The sequence below is a fragment of the Monosiga brevicollis genome, genomic scaffold (genome assembly GCF_000002865.3).
Source record: "Monosiga brevicollis MX1 MONBRscaffold_4 genomic scaffold, whole genome shotgun sequence".
NCBI classification, from domain to species: domain Eukaryota; class Choanoflagellata; order Craspedida; family Salpingoecidae; genus Monosiga; species Monosiga brevicollis.
This window is the reverse complement of record NW_001865041.1, coordinates 664,858-679,356: the sequence shown is the minus strand read 5'-3', so window position 1 is coordinate 679,356 and position 14,499 is coordinate 664,858. Positions and strand designations below refer to the sequence as shown.

Sequence of the window (14,499 nt, the reverse complement as noted above, 5' to 3'; positions counted from 1 at the left end):
TTCATCTCCGTGTCCAGCTGGTATCGGCGCTCGCACGAGCCGTCTCGTCGGTCGCCACACGCGCCTCCAGGCTCACGTCCGTGCTCAGGCTGTTAGACTCCTCGGCCGACAGACGCGTCGCCAAGCTGGCATCCTGCGCCTTCATCTCCGTGTCCAAGCTGGTATCGACGCTCGCACGAGCCGTCTCCTCGGTCGCCACACGCGCCTCCAGGCTCACGTCCGTGCTCAGGCTGTTAGACTCCTCGGCCGACAGACGCGTCGCCAAGCTGGCATCCTGCGCCTTCATCTCCGTGTCCAAGCTGGTATCGGCGCTCGCACGAGCCGTCTCCTCGGTCGCCACACGCGCCTCCAGGCTCACGTCCGTGCTCAGGCTGTTAGACTCCTCGGCCGACAGACGCGTCGCCAAGCTGGCATCCTGCGCCTTCATCTCCGTGTCCAAGCTGGTATCGACGCTCGCACGAGCCGTCTCCTCGGTCGCCACACGCGCCTCCAGGCTCACGTCCGTGCTCAGGCTGTTAGACTCCTCGGCCGACAGACGCGTCGCCAAGCTGGCATCCTGCGCCTTCATCTCCGTGTCCAAGCTGGTATCGGCGCTCGCACGAGCCGTCTCCTCGGTCGCCACACGCGCCTCCAGGCTCACGTCCGTGCTCAGGCTGTTAGACTCCTCGGCCGACAGACGCGTCGCCAAGCTGGCATCCTGCGCCTTCATCTCCGTGTCCAAGCTGGTATCGGCGCTCGCACGAGCCGTCTCCTCGGTCGCCACACGCGCCTCTAAGCTGTCATCACCAGCTGTTCTGGCTGCCTCTTCCGTTCCAATACGGGCTTCGAAGCTTTCATCTTTTGAAGCTAAGCCTGTGACTTGCTCATTTATCTCAGTCAAAAGACTTTGGTCTGCACTCTCGAGAGCAGCCTCCTGCGTGCTGACGTGTGTCGATAGTAGTGATAGATCTAGTGTAACATCAATCCTGAGTTTTTCATCCTCATGTGTTCACAATTACAGATGCCTTATCGCTCTGTAGTCTTTCGTCTCACCTTGAGCCCAGCCTGTGGTCGCTTGCAGGGCCAGAAGCAGAAGCATGCATGCCAGCCGCCTGTGCACAGTTTTGTCAGTCTGGCAGTCACGACTTGCCACTTTGCTCAGTTCTCAAAAGCATGATGTCTTACCTTGTGCCAGGCCTTGGCATGATGCTGTTGTTTTGCCAATTCCTTCGATGATGGGCCTGGTAGTGCTTTAAAAGATTATAGAGCGGCGTTCCGCTTCAATCTCGGTTGAAACAACACCTCGGACTCAGCTGGTCGGTTTCAGGGGACGGACGTTCATGAGTGAAGCTGACGGGGGCGCACGAGCGCCGGCGATACAGTATCATATGCATATTATCATCGGCTGATAGCGATCCATCAAGCTTCTGCGCTCAGCTCGTTTGGGCGAGCCGCTTGCGGCAGCCAGACCGGGCATCTCGAGTTGGTCTGTCAACGACGTGGGACGAAGCAGTAGGCTCGCTTACCTGTTACCGTTCCCGCGCTTCAGCTTATTTCCAGGCGCTTGCTGCCCCACATATACAGTTTCTCTGTGAAAGTGTGCTTTATGGTTCTCAAGGGAGATGTTGAGCTGCCCCCTCAACCGTGGGAGGGGGTGTCTTGAGGCTGTCCGACGGGGAGCGCGGGGGGGGGCGCGAGGAATGAGAATGAGAATGAGGCAACCAGGGGCGTCGAAAAGGATGACTGTTGAGATGACGACAGGTGTGATGGTCTTAACGACATTGGCCTTGACTTTTTGTCTTCGTGTGTGGTCGTTATACAGAACACACACACATGTGTGCGTGTGTGTGTGTGTGTGTGTGTAGGCGAAAGGAGGAGGAGGGGGTGGAAAAAGCAATGACATTCTTGGGTCTGCGTGGTCTTTGGTGTGTCTTTTTTTCTCTTGTGTACCTTTCTCTGCTTGCTTTTGTGTGTGCTGTTGTGTGGCTTTGTGTGTGGGCTTTTATAACGGTGGGAACGGAGAGTCGTCGTAATGCACTCCTGTAATGGTTTGGTTCTGACACTTTGTTGATTGTCGTCTACCTTTCGTGTGCTCACAGGAAGTGGCTTTGTGTTGCGCGGGGCAAGAGAAGAGCCTGCTGTGAATTGTCTTGGCTCGGGTTTGAGGTCTGGCTGGACCTTTCGCCGCGGTTGATCGGCCTGCTCTCCGCGCCGCACGCACGTCATTCACATGACAAAAGAGGGGGTTTGTCAATGGTCTCAAGCTGGGGTGGCGAAGTGGTATTCGCACAGGTCAACGCCCCCTCGACAAAACCCCACTGATTCATCCCTTGTCAGATTGTCAGATTGTCAGATCAAAACGATGGACCCGAATTTGTGAGAAACGCCTTTGAGCGGTATCGCTTAATTGAAAGGAAGGGGGCGACCAGCGCCTCAATTTCAGTTGCTCGGGGGATCGGCTGCCTTGGCATCTACTTCCTCCTCAGGGTCAAGAATTGAAGATATAGCGTCTTGCATGGCACGCTTGTGCGCAAGCGATTTTCGTAGCCATTCTTCACGGCACACAGTTCGCTCTCTGCAATCACAACAATCACGCGCGTCAGGTGCACAAAATTTGTCGGGGCCGTATCGGCAAGGGTGGGAGCGACCTACGTGTGCTCAAGTTTTTGGTCATCAATGCGCCAGATTACTCGCCAACGACCGTCCTAGATGTTGGCAACAATTTGAGACGGGACGTGAGGGAACAGCAACCTGCAAAACGCGGTTCGAACACTGGTGGAGTATGCACGGGCAATTTCATGCGCTGCCTGTAGCAGCCACAATTGAGCGGTCGTTCATGTCAAATCGCACCACACTGGTCACGTTGAATACAATCTCGACGGTAGCATTGGGCACTGGGCGACGACGCGTGGGGATGCTGAACAGCACCGTGCACTGGTCGCCAACGGCCTTGTCGATGTGATACCGCCATTGCTCAGAGATGTCCCACGTCTAACCGTCATTTGGGCAAAAGCACAGGGCAATCCCAGCAATACAGCCGCTTCAGACTCGGCAGGATGGGGAGGGGAGCAGGGGGCTGGGCGATCCATGGCGCTGATCCATGGCTAGGATGACACGCAAGCCCGCCACGAAGGGTACGATGAGCACATGAGCAAGAGCTTCATACCTGGACAATGGCGTCCACAATCTGCTCTTGGGTCATGTTGGAAGTATCTTCCATCGGCAGAATTGGAAGTTGCTCAATGGCTGAGGCAAGCGCCTCACCGACCATTTCGGCAGAAAGCGCACGGACTTCGGCGGTCTTGGGCCTAACTTGGGTAGTTGCAGCGGGGTCCGTGGCAGCTGCAGGTGCCTCGTGTGAACTCATTTTGGCTGTGAGATCGGTCAGAATGGACTGCACCAACTGTGCTGCGACTTGCGCGACCTCTTCTTCGCGAGTAGACGCCATCCTGAGCGGTGCGCGGGTCGAGTGGAGCACGTCTCGGGGCAAGTTGGTGCTCGAAACCCCAGTTTGATCCTTCTACTTCCCAAACTCTACTCTTTCCTTAGCCACCTGCAGCACCTGCAAGCTCTTCTCCTCGCTTATGGCGGCCACGTTCACCCGTGCTTGACCCGTGCCTGACTGCCCTTTTTCACACGCTCGTTTCTGATCCTTTTGACTCGTTGCGAAGGAGAGATAACAGTTGGTAACTCCGTTATGTGTCTCATTGTCAGCACACATACGCTCTCCTCTCTTTCTTTCTCTCTCTTGCTTTGCTTCTTTTCTCTCTCTTGATCGCCCCGAAAGGGCGTCTGAGCAAGTTCAGCATGGCGAGTTTTCGTGATGCCGCGCAGGCCTTCAACTTACAGCAGGATGGGCAGCTCAAGGACAAAGCTGAAAAGCTTTGGGCTTACCTCGACCACCTTTCCGCCACCGACCCTGCCGGTAGGGACCAGGACGCAGGTGGCACAAGGCCTTTTGCTTTCTTTGATGACAAGCAGTGCCGAGCCATCATCCTCACTCGTATTGCCTGCGTCGCGGCCTGGTAGCCTACCGCGCTTTTGTGGAGAAGCAAAAGAAGGAGAAAGAACGCTTGCTTGCTGAACTCAAGCCTCCGCCCTGCCGATTGACACTCCACATCCATTGCGAGGTTTGTAACTCATCTTTCCTATGCTCCAGCTTCGCGCTTTGATGTCACCTGACCAGCGCCAAGGCTCGCTCCCGGGCATGAGCTGACGTCTGGCGACATATTCTCTCGTTCTTGCTTTGCTTTGAATCAGCCACCCGTACATGTCTGTGTATGTGAGGGGAAGGATGTTCCCAAGCCTGAAAGCCCAGAGGCACCGCTGCCCATGCGTTTTGTAGCCTTTGACACGGATGGGCCAGAGAACAACCCGTTGCTTGAGGTTTTAGTCAATCCCGAGCTACTGGATAGCTTGGTGGCAGAAAAAGGCTCGTCTGACCAGCTATTAGAGCGGCTCTTGCTCAAGGCTGCTGTGAGTCGCTTTGGTAGTACCACGTCAATCACCCCCCAAGCTACGTGGTCCTGGGTAAAGCCCTATCAACGCCTCTCAGAGGCCGACCGCCATGCTTCGGAGATGGAGAAGCTGTCCCGCCTCGCTCAAGAACAGCAGGCAGCTTCTGCACAACCACCGGACATCAAAGACCCACAGCAGCTATTGGAAGCCTTATCGCGGGAAGCAGAGGCTGAGAAGTCGGGAAAGGCCGATGATACCAGCGCGGTACGGCTTCCATCGCAAGTACCGTCCACCTCCGGGCTCGGCGTGGGTACATCTCCGGCCCAAGCAGCGAGGCCCAAGACCAAGCCGGCCATTGTGGACCTTTCGGCACCCGCGAGCTTGACAGAGCCGGCGCACGATGCTAGTGTGGACGACAATGCTGGGGTTGTGACGCTGCGCGTGCATCTACCAGGGGTCACGTCGGTAGCCGAGATTGATCTGACTCTCTCCAGTGACAGCATTCAGGTCGAAGTATTGGACACGTATCGATTAAAATACACCACACCCTTCCTCATCCAAACCGAGCTAGGCAGCGCCAAGTTTATCAAGAAAACAGCCACCTTGAAGCTTAAGGCCCTACGAGTTGCGTGACCAGCGGACGTCCGCATCACCCAGTTCCCTAGCGAGATCAGCAGTCCCAAAGGCACGAAAGTTGCGTGAGTTGAACGGACCAGCCACTGTAATGGAGCGCTGTGCGCTTGGCATGTGTTGCCATCCTGCTTTTCTCGCAAGGCTCTAGTCACATCGCCGTTGCTAATCGAAAGAAAAACAGCTGTACAAGAGACCATCTTTCTTACCGCTTCTTCAGCTTGACCAAGATGGCGAAAACAACCACGGCAGCCACACAGAGGCAGCCGACAACGAGGTAGCAAATGCCTAAGAAGGGGTTTTCACCACCTGAGGGAAAATGAAGAAGAGGCGCGTGTCCATGAGCTGAGAGGCGGGGGTGCGGGAAGGGTCATTGGCAACGGGGCTGCGGCGAGCGAGAGGGGAGGCTTGACGGACCACTCCAAGAGATGGTGGAGAGAATCACTTTCTTCTTGCCCTCAAAATTGCGAACAGGAAAATTGTAGTCAATGTCAATCTGATATTGACCGTCTTGCAAATCAGTGTTAACGACGCGGCGGTAGAGCTTGCGGAAGTCAGGCAACGCTGTTCAACAAACCAAACAAAATGGTGCACCGCGTTTGGCGGCGGCATTTCATGAGAGGCCTCTCAACACAATTTGCCGAGAGAGGAACGGGCGCAGCTCGTGCCAGTGTCTCACCGGCAGTGCGCATCCAGACGATCAGATCTTCGTTTTCGTATCCAAGGCCCGAGCTGTTGAACTCTGTGCTTTGCGCAAAATAGGTGGCCGCATCGGCCATACTGCTGCCAAGCTGACAGGCGGGAACGGGCCAGTTGGGCAACTTCTCGGAGCGGGTGGGATCAAAGGCCTCTGAACCACACAGGTCGCCGTCCGCGTGCGGGGGGTTTTGAAACTTGGTCTCACGATCTGAACGCCAAGAGATGCGTTCACCGGTGGCATCGACGCGGCTTCGCGAGGTGCAAGCGTCGTCGTCACATTTGTAGAAGATGAAAGTGTCTGTCACAGTCAGCGGCGCCGGGCCACGTTGTTCCCAATGAGCAGGAATAGGCAGTAGAAGAAGTCATCCGATTGTTTTCTGCCCATCATGCTGTGTGACATGCACAGAAACGAACCGTTGAAAAGGCTGTTGGCGACGAGACCGCAAGGGGCATAGTAGTTGCCGTTGGGGGCTGTGTTCAAGGGGTCGCAATCAGACGCGCCCTGGGCCGTCACAGAGCGCAACTGAGCGTCCCAGCGCGAGCGCACATAGGCACGGTGGTTCTGGAAAGCGGGTGATGCGCCACGAGTCAAAGCTGTAGTAAGGCAAAGCTTTCGCAGAGGCAGGCGGACGGTAGGACGGTAGGACATTTGGGCGCGGAAGAAAGGAATGGTGCATTGCACCGTGTTTGCGAGGCAAGGTGGAATGTGCCATCAAAGGGCAAGTGCTGGGGATCGGGATGGGCAAGACATACCTGATAAAATTCCTCAAGACCATAGTAAATGAAGGTTTCGTCAGTGCCAAAGCCTTCGGTCAGCTCAACGTTGACGGTGCAGGTGCAGCGCAAGTATTCGGACCCATTGAGGTCAGCTAATCAGGCAAAAGAGGTCATGTGCAGCTCAGGTGAGAGGCGTCTGCCCTCACTGACGGTTCAAGTTTGTCGTCGTATTCAAAGGACTCAAGCGCCGAGCGGCTTGGGTCGTGGCGGTGTCTGCGGTGTATGTATGTATGTGCACGTGTGATTATGCTGATGTGGAGAGAGCGGAGCCATGCCCTGTCACATACGACGTTGGCCAGCAATGATGTCGGCGCAAGATTTAGTGCTATCATCTGTGGAGAGAGGTACGGTCGGGCCCAAAAGCGGGTGAGACCAAGACACAGTGCCACCTGTGAGATGACAACAAGGGGCGGCGTACTTGTCGAGACACATTCGGTGTAGTCCCAGACCTGCTCCTTGACCTGCATATTCAGCGACAAGCAACATTGTATCAAAGGCTGACCATGTCACAACAGAGGTATCGGCTGCACAGGTGGTCGATGAAGAGTGATATCTACCGAGTTGGATCCAGCTAGAAGTGCCGCGCCCACGGCGATGAAGATGATGCCGATGATCAGGACATTAGGAAGCACAGTCTTTGGTGTGAGCACGGGCTTCCAAGCTGGCAGCTTTTGCTGTTTGAACTTGGTGTCTAGAGTTTACAGAAGGCAGAGCGTGTTGAGGTTGGGGGGAACAGGAGGGGTAGGATGAGAGAGTCACGCTGAACAGGAGAGGAGGTTTCAAAGAGATCAAGTTGCGGAAAACAGGGCAGGGGGATCACGGCCTTGGCGAACGCCTCAAGGCGCGCGGCAGATGAGTCGATTGGTACGTACTGCGCGGCCGGTTGGGGTACTTGTCGTCATCCATGTTGGCTGGTCACAAGAGTGGTCGCTGTCGCGCACGGAGCATCAGCGGGTGAGATCGAGCAAGCTGCCACTCTTTGTTGCGATACAAGCACCAACGCTGGCCTCGCAGCCAGTCCTCAAACAGTCTTTCGATGGCAACACCAGAGGGAGAAGGGGTTGAGCCCGCAACCGCAGGGAAGAAGCCAGCACAAGGCCGAGGAGAGGCGAGAGAGCGAGAACAGCAGCGAGATGGAGCGAGATGGAGCGACGGAACGAGAGCGCGCCATGGAAGGGGCGGGTGCATCGATACCGACAAAGCGTTTTTGAATGTGCAACACACGACACACACACACACACACACACATACGAGGAGTTGTCAGCCAAACTGGGGCTTTGTCTGTAGGCCCTAAATATAGCTGATCTGAACCTTTTGGGTTTCTGCGTATTAAAGGGGTCTGGTTTTTGGGTCAAAAGTAATAGAAACCTTTGGGGAAAAGGGCAAGCACAAGAAGAAGAAAACGTCTTACATGTACAACGCCTTGACAAGCATGACAAGCGCGACAAACATGATTCAAACAGCTACCGCTACCAACGGTGTAAATGTGGCGGTTGCTCTCTCTCTCTCTCTCTCTCTCTCTCTCTCTCTCTCTCTCTCTCTCTCTCTCTCTCTCTCTCTCTCTCTCTCTCTCTCTCTCTCTCTCTTTCGCTTTGGCGCATGTACTGACACTCACTCACTCACACTCACTCACGACGACGACGACGACGACGACGCGCACTGACAGGTTTTGGGCTCTGATTCGAGGGGTCCTTCCTGTTGGTCTGTTTCGTGATTGCGGTGGTGACGCGCGTGGCCTTGCGTCCGGCCTTGGCTCGCGTTGGGACACCAGTCTTAATCAGTGGGACTGCATTCTAGCCGCCCACCTGCCTTTCTCATCGGCTTTTTTTTTTTTTTAATTCTTTTGAGATCCCTGGCCAAGTTTTGCTCCTCATAACGACTGCTCGCGTCGACGTTGTTCGCATCGGGGTGGACGCTCCGGCTTGAGCATCTGCGTGTTCCTTGTCTGCTTCAGACCGCACACCCTGCGCCGCTGGGCCTCCCAATTGGTGTCCTCGTCAACACAAGCGCCGTGTGTGGGCGTTTTGGCGCATCGAAAAGTAACAGCAGGCGAGACCCTTACCGCTCGCGGCAAGAGCCCTATTTGAGGCTGTCGTCTGCCCCGGCCTGCTCTACTCTTGTCGTCTGGCCAAGTTAAGAGCCACGTGCACGTGGGGCGACAAGCAGCATTTCTGCGCGGACTCCCAGTCTTGGTCGCTGTCAAGCACTCGCTGCCCGCCTTCCAGCCGTTGCACCCGCAATCTGTCACAATGGCGATGGAACTGGCGGAGAACGTCATCCTACCACGGCCTGACACGCTTGTGCTGCGGAACAAGGATGCCGTTTTGAACTGGAAATCCACCTTTCCCTTGCCCAAGCGCATCGAGGCTATTCGCAACATCCGAACCCTCAAAATCAGCGAAGAGGCTTGGGAAGAGATGCTAGACTTTTCCGAAAGCCGGGTAGAGTATCTCTGGTTGACCTCTGTATCAGTCCCCTGGAACCAAATCGAGCGCTTTTGCCAGGCCTTTATCGCCGCCATCTCCTTTGAGGGCCAGATTACGGTCCGGGAGATTGAGAGCTTCGACCTCAAGTTTACAGAGTCAGATGAGCGCCCGGCCTTGACCGACTTTGCCCGCACGGGCCGGGGCTTTGCCACCCTCAATCAACTACGGGGCCTCACCAGCATGCTACGCACACTCAAAGTCTACGTTACCGTTGATGCCGGCCCCCTGCAGCTCACATTCTGGGACCATTTCCTCTCCACCCCGGGCCTCGAAACTTCCATTGAGAAGCTGGTTATTCTGACCAACTCGCGCAACATCTTTGCCGTCCCCAATGCCCAAACCGTCGGCACATGCCTGATTCGCTACATCTCCCGTTATCGTGCCTTGCGTGAGCTGAGTTTGCATGGCCTCTGGACACAGGTTCAGACAGTTCTAGTTTCCCAGGTGCCCCGTGGCCAACTCTCCCTGTTGTCTATAAGCCCCCTGCCCACGGACGATAGCTTTCAGCTGCATCGAGATGTTATGAAACACATGCACCGTGAGGCTCGCGGCCAAACTCTTGGCTTTTATGGCGTCAACGGCATTCCTGCAGCCGTCAAGCCTTTTGCCGCCGTGCCCGCCAGCGTGCTTGTCATTGACCTGACGACAGTGCGCAAACTCAACGGCAACGCCATCATTGCGCAGCTTGCCCAGGCTCCCGGCCCCTTTGCTTGCGAGAACCTCTACTTTCGCCGCAAGGGCAGCAAGGAGCCACTTGAAGATCTTGCTGACCGACCTCTCCGCGAATCTTGGTCCCTCATTCTGGACAAAGTCGAGTCTATTGTCTTTGAGTGCCGCTTTGACTTTGAAACCTCGAGCCAAAAGGTTTGGGACGCCACGTTTTGCTCCATCATGACAGCCATTGCTGATCACGAGGGTCCCTGTCGCCTCAAGCGCCTGCGCTTTGAGGACTGTGTCATGGACGAGGAGGCCACTGGTCACAACGAAATGATGGACATTTGTCGTCGGGCCTTGGACAAGCTGCAGAATGCCTACGATATTCACATCCCTCTGACCAACAAGTTCAAGGATCGCTACATGTTTGGTCTCGCCGATTGCGTCCTCCACCGTCAATGGTCGCCGCAAATGCATCGCTGGTGCTGCAAGGATTTGATCCGCCGTCCCTTCGTCATTATCCTTTTTGCCCTCTCAAAATACCCCCTTTCCCGCACCATGCCTCGCGACTTGGTGACGTGCTTCCTACAACACTGCTTCAAGGTGTTTATGAACTTTGACGAGCAGGGCCAGCCACATTTGCCCGATGCTGAAATTCGCCGTCGTCTTTTTCTCCCTCTGATGGGGTGAGCGCTACACACGACCCGGTGGCCGCACTCAATCATCTTGATGCATGGGGCGCCGGGCTTGTCCACACCCGCATTACCCTCTGGCGTACTATTTAGGCATTTGTGCAGTTTTGTTAGGCCGACTGAGCATCATCGATTTACTCAACGCTTCCGTTTGGGAACAATCTTCCTTCTGAATCCCGCCCCCTTTGTTTCTCTTTGTCTTGCAGTCGCTTTTGGTTCTTCCCACCCCATCCTTCTTCTTCTTCTTCTTCTTTTTTTTTTTTTTTCTTTGGCAGTTCCGAAGTCTCTCAATCAGGCGTGAGGCTTTCGCCGAGCCCGTTTCACACCCGTCCTTCCTTTTCATGCCCACCGCTTGAGCAGGGCGGTAGTACGCCTTTGTTCACGACCTTGGCCGCGTGGTACTTGACCCTGTACCTGTACGTTTTCTCTGCTTTGGAAGTGTCTCGGATGTGTTTTGCATTTTAATTGATTCGTCGCCATCTCAATAATATATCGACAAGGACCTGATCACCACCATGATGATAAGCTTTGCAAACCAAAAAAAAACACAACAAAGAGAGTGAAAAAACGATTTTTTTGTTTCATCTGACTTGGTTGTCTTGCTGTTTTTGAATTCTGGGTAAAGAGAAATCTGTGAAAAAACAGAGGCATGGCTGACGAGGCTGAAAAGCCAGATGCGGGCGAGGCTCAACAGCCTGCCGCTCCAGTTCGGCGCCGGCGAACCGCCCGAAAAAGCAGTACGTGGTAGTGCAAATCAAATGCTTCATGGAATCACCTTTGAAACAGGTCGTTGCTGACAAGTGATAATGCTTCGCGTTGCCATGCATGGGCACGATGCAGTGACGGTCATTCCCAACTTTGAGCGCCAAAACTGGTTGGCATTCAAGCTCTATACCCAGGAGCGGTTCGACGAATGCATGGTGGGTGACTTGCGTACTGATCCCGTCTCTGGATGCTCATCGCAGAGTGCTCTGGGTTGAAATCGAATACATGCAAGGATGTGCGTTGGCCAGTCTTTGTGCTGACCAATGATCTTCTGCTTTTTTTATTTTATTTTTTGTGCGGGATGGGGTGTAGCACTTGTGCGAGCGCGGGTTAGCCCGCGCCCATGGGCAAAATTCGTATTTGCTTTACATCAAGGGTGAGACTAGGTCTCTCGGGCTCGTGCTGGATGAACCTATCTAACCTATCTGCTACACCCTGCCCAGCATGGTCGGGCTGAGTCTGCCCCTCCCTTCTTCACCACCCTCACCTCGACCTTCAGGCATGGTGCAGCGCATGCAGGGCGATGTCACAACTTCACTCGAAACCCTGCAACAAGTCTTGGCCCAGGACGGCACCAACGCCCAAGCGGCGTTGCAGGTTGCGCGCAACATGTGCGTCAAACCCCTCTCGGCTGGACGTTCGGCCTGAAGCTTGAGCATCCTACCTGACTGTGCCGCCCGGTGTTTGGACTGTCCGCTCAGGTATCTCTTGGGTCGCTACAAGTCCGCCATTGGTGTGTACAGCAAACTTGAGCAGCTCATCGACCCCAGTGAGCTTTGGGTGAGTTTCACTGCTATGGGCATGAGGTTGCAATCCTTTTGTTGGTGTTGTGTTGGTTCACCCAAACTCACCTGGCTTCATCTGTAGCGTGTCCACCGCGACAAGGCAGCATGTTTCCTCCGAATGGACCTGTTGGTAGATGCAGAGCAGCTTTGCGTGCGAGCTGTAGAAACCATGCCTAACGTGACGACTCTCAGCCTCTTGGCTCAAATTCGAGTGGCAAGGAATGACCTGAAGGGTGCCGTTGTGGCACTGACACAAGCACAGAGGTTTGCCTCGTGGCCCCGCATCATTGGACGCTTCTGCGTGGCTTCAATGGCATTGGACTTATCCATGCCTCGTGTCTGATAGTGTGGCCCAGGAGAACACGACCATCATGATCGAGCTGGGCTTGCTGCACCTGCGATTGGGAGAAGGGGGACGAGCCTTTGAGCTCTTTGGCACTGCCCTCTCCTACGACCCGCGAGATACCAAGGTAGGTGCTGCGGCATGAGGACCGGTTCGGTCGGTCAACGGTATTGTCGAGTGGGGAGCGCCACACCGACATCAGCACGTCTAGCATGCGCAGGCGAGCTGTGGTTGGTGAAAGGGCACATGACTTGCTGTGCTTGACTGCAGGCGATTCTGGCGGCCGGTTCCATCATCCAAGATCAAGATGATTATGATGTGGCTTTGGTTAAGTATCGCGTCGCTGCTGGTAAGATTGGACCAATTGTGGGTCAGCGTGCCACCAAATTTACAGAAGAGCACGCTCGCAGCGCCGCACAAAGCCGTTATTTGCTTCTTCTTCTTTTTTTTTACTCCCTTGCAAACTGAGTCTTATTAATGTGGGCGTGCGTCATCTTGTAGCACAAACCCCAGAGAGCGCCGAACTCTGGAACAACGTGGGCATGTGCTTTTTTGGAAACAAAAAGTATATTGCGGTTCGTATCAGCGTGGCTTGACGGGAGCAGCGTGACGGCAGGTCCTCTTGCATGAGCGCTTGAATGCCAAGCTTTCCCGTCTGCATCATGGTTCGAATTGTTTGTATGTTCATGGCGCTAGGCCGTGGCGTGTTTGAAGCACGCAGCATATTTGGCTCCGTTCGAGTGGATGGTGGCCTTCAATCTGGGTCTGGTGCACTTGACGGTGGGCCAACTGGCCAGCGCATTTCACTTTTTCACCAGCGCGGTCAATCTCAAATCGGATTTTGGACCTTCCTTTGGTCTTCTGGCCGTCACCCTGCACAAGCTCGGCGACTACATCAATGCCATTGCTGCTTTTGAAAAATCGCTCCAGCTTGCGCCGTCAGTTGTGTTGATTCGCTCGGTCGCTATGCCGGTTCCACGTTGACATGAGCTTGGATCAACCCGGCTATCGTTGATGGCTTTTTCACAAGCCCTTTTGTTTTTGGTACACAGGGAGGACCCGATTACATTACTGAACTACATTATTATGCTCTTGGATGCCGGCGAGAAGGATCAAACCAGTGAACTGTACGTTGCATCCATTTGGTCGAACGCCTGCTGTATGTGCGTGCGTGCGTGCGTGCTTTTGGTCAGGAGCTTGACAACTGCAGCACACGCTCAGACCGAATCCTTGCTTTTTGCTCCCAATCGCGCCGTGCCCTTGCGGGACAACGATGATGGCGGCTGTATTCGCCATTTGTTCGCTTGCTAGGTGGAACCGCTTTAAGCGCGTGGCTCATCAGCGCCAAAGCTTTTTGGTAAGCCGGTCGAGATAATGCTGCAAACCCCCAGGATATGCACCTGCACCGGTATACCCCTAGCGCTCAAAATTCCGGCGTGTCCACACAGAATGACAACCCGGACATCAAGGCGACCGCCAAGCGCGTATCCAGCCTGCTCAAAACAACCGCGTAACGGGGGTTTTCAGTCAGTGGGACCCTGCGTTGCATGCGCCGGCCTCTGAACTGTTGCAGTAACTGTCAACCTCAAAATCCAAATTTTAAATCTCTTCATCGTCATCAGGTGCCATCAAACCGCTCCTTCAAACACGGGTCAAAAACTTGGGCTTGTGCAGAGTCGTTCCGTTTTTGTGGTTTTACTTTTTTGCGACGGCGCTCAAAGAGCCGCCCACCAAGCACAACCATCGGTGTGGGTGTGATTGGGTGTGTGATGACAGTGACCAATTGTCCGCCCCAAGGTAACACAGCGAGTCACTCGCCATCATGATGAAAGTGTAGCTGGTAGCACGCTTCGAGGCGAAGCGGATGCTCATACCTCTTCATGAATGTTCTAAAGCCCAAACTATCAAGGGATTATGGCATAAAAGCTTCATGACTGTCATTGGTATGACGTGACCTGTCACGAACTCGACGTGAAGGTTCATGAACTTCATGTTGAAGTGTTAAGCTCGTAGCTTGTAGATCGTGGCTTCACGACTCGTCCTCTTGTGACCATCCTTTTTTTTTTCAGCCGCAACCCATCATGGTACCCATGATAAACCCTCAACGATCATGGAATGGATGGTTCCAGACGTTCGGTCATCGACCCCAGGCCCGTTGGCACAGCTCGGGCAAGCGGCAACACCAAAGCCGTTCATCAAACCACCCTTGCACACCTGAAACCTCAACGTTG

At 54.6% G+C, this 14,499-nt stretch overlaps 4 protein-coding genes across 4 annotated transcripts; 2 read left to right on the top strand and 2 right to left on the bottom strand.

The window, feature by feature from the left end:
* Positions 1-2,418: 2,418 nt before the first annotated feature.
* MONBRDRAFT_31468 (uncharacterized protein) lies at positions 2,419-3,700 on the bottom strand (the record flags this gene model as incomplete). Its single annotated transcript, XM_001743599.1, has 5 exons — positions 2,419-2,554; positions 2,632-2,684; positions 2,830-2,970; positions 3,146-3,428; positions 3,504-3,700. 5 exons carry the CDS (start codon positions 3,698-3,700, stop codon positions 2,419-2,421), a joined length of 810 nt encoding a protein of 269 aa, XP_001743651.1.
* Positions 3,701-4,311: 611 nt separating this feature from the next.
* MONBRDRAFT_23429 (uncharacterized protein) lies at positions 4,312-5,070 on the top strand (the record flags this gene model as incomplete). The annotated part of the gene is made up of 1 exon (XM_001743843.1): positions 4,312-5,070. The coding sequence occupies one exon, from the start codon at positions 4,312-4,314 to the stop codon at positions 5,068-5,070; it is 759 nt and encodes a 252-aa protein (XP_001743895.1).
* Positions 5,071-5,437: 367 nt separating this feature from the next.
* MONBRDRAFT_23428 (uncharacterized protein) lies at positions 5,438-7,449 on the bottom strand (the record flags this gene model as incomplete). Its single annotated transcript, XM_001743598.1, has 7 exons — positions 5,438-5,631; positions 5,747-5,974; positions 6,181-6,328; positions 6,520-6,635; positions 6,962-7,004; positions 7,101-7,234; positions 7,416-7,449. The coding sequence occupies 7 exons, from the start codon at positions 7,447-7,449 to the stop codon at positions 5,438-5,440; spliced, it is 897 nt and encodes a 298-aa protein (XP_001743650.1).
* Positions 7,450-7,954: 505 nt separating this feature from the next.
* On the top strand, positions 7,955-13,782 carry MONBRDRAFT_23427 (uncharacterized protein; the record flags this gene model as incomplete). Its single annotated transcript, XM_001743842.1, has 15 exons — positions 7,955-8,144; positions 8,677-10,369; positions 11,021-11,112; positions 11,216-11,295; positions 11,453-11,516; positions 11,640-11,751; positions 11,842-11,920; positions 12,008-12,189; positions 12,272-12,395; positions 12,539-12,617; positions 12,770-12,843; positions 12,965-13,206; positions 13,321-13,395; positions 13,580-13,625; positions 13,660-13,782. The coding sequence occupies 15 exons, from the start codon at positions 7,955-7,957 to the stop codon at positions 13,780-13,782; spliced, it is 3,255 nt and encodes a 1,084-aa protein (XP_001743894.1).
* Between the last annotated feature and the right edge of the window lie 717 nt (positions 13,783-14,499).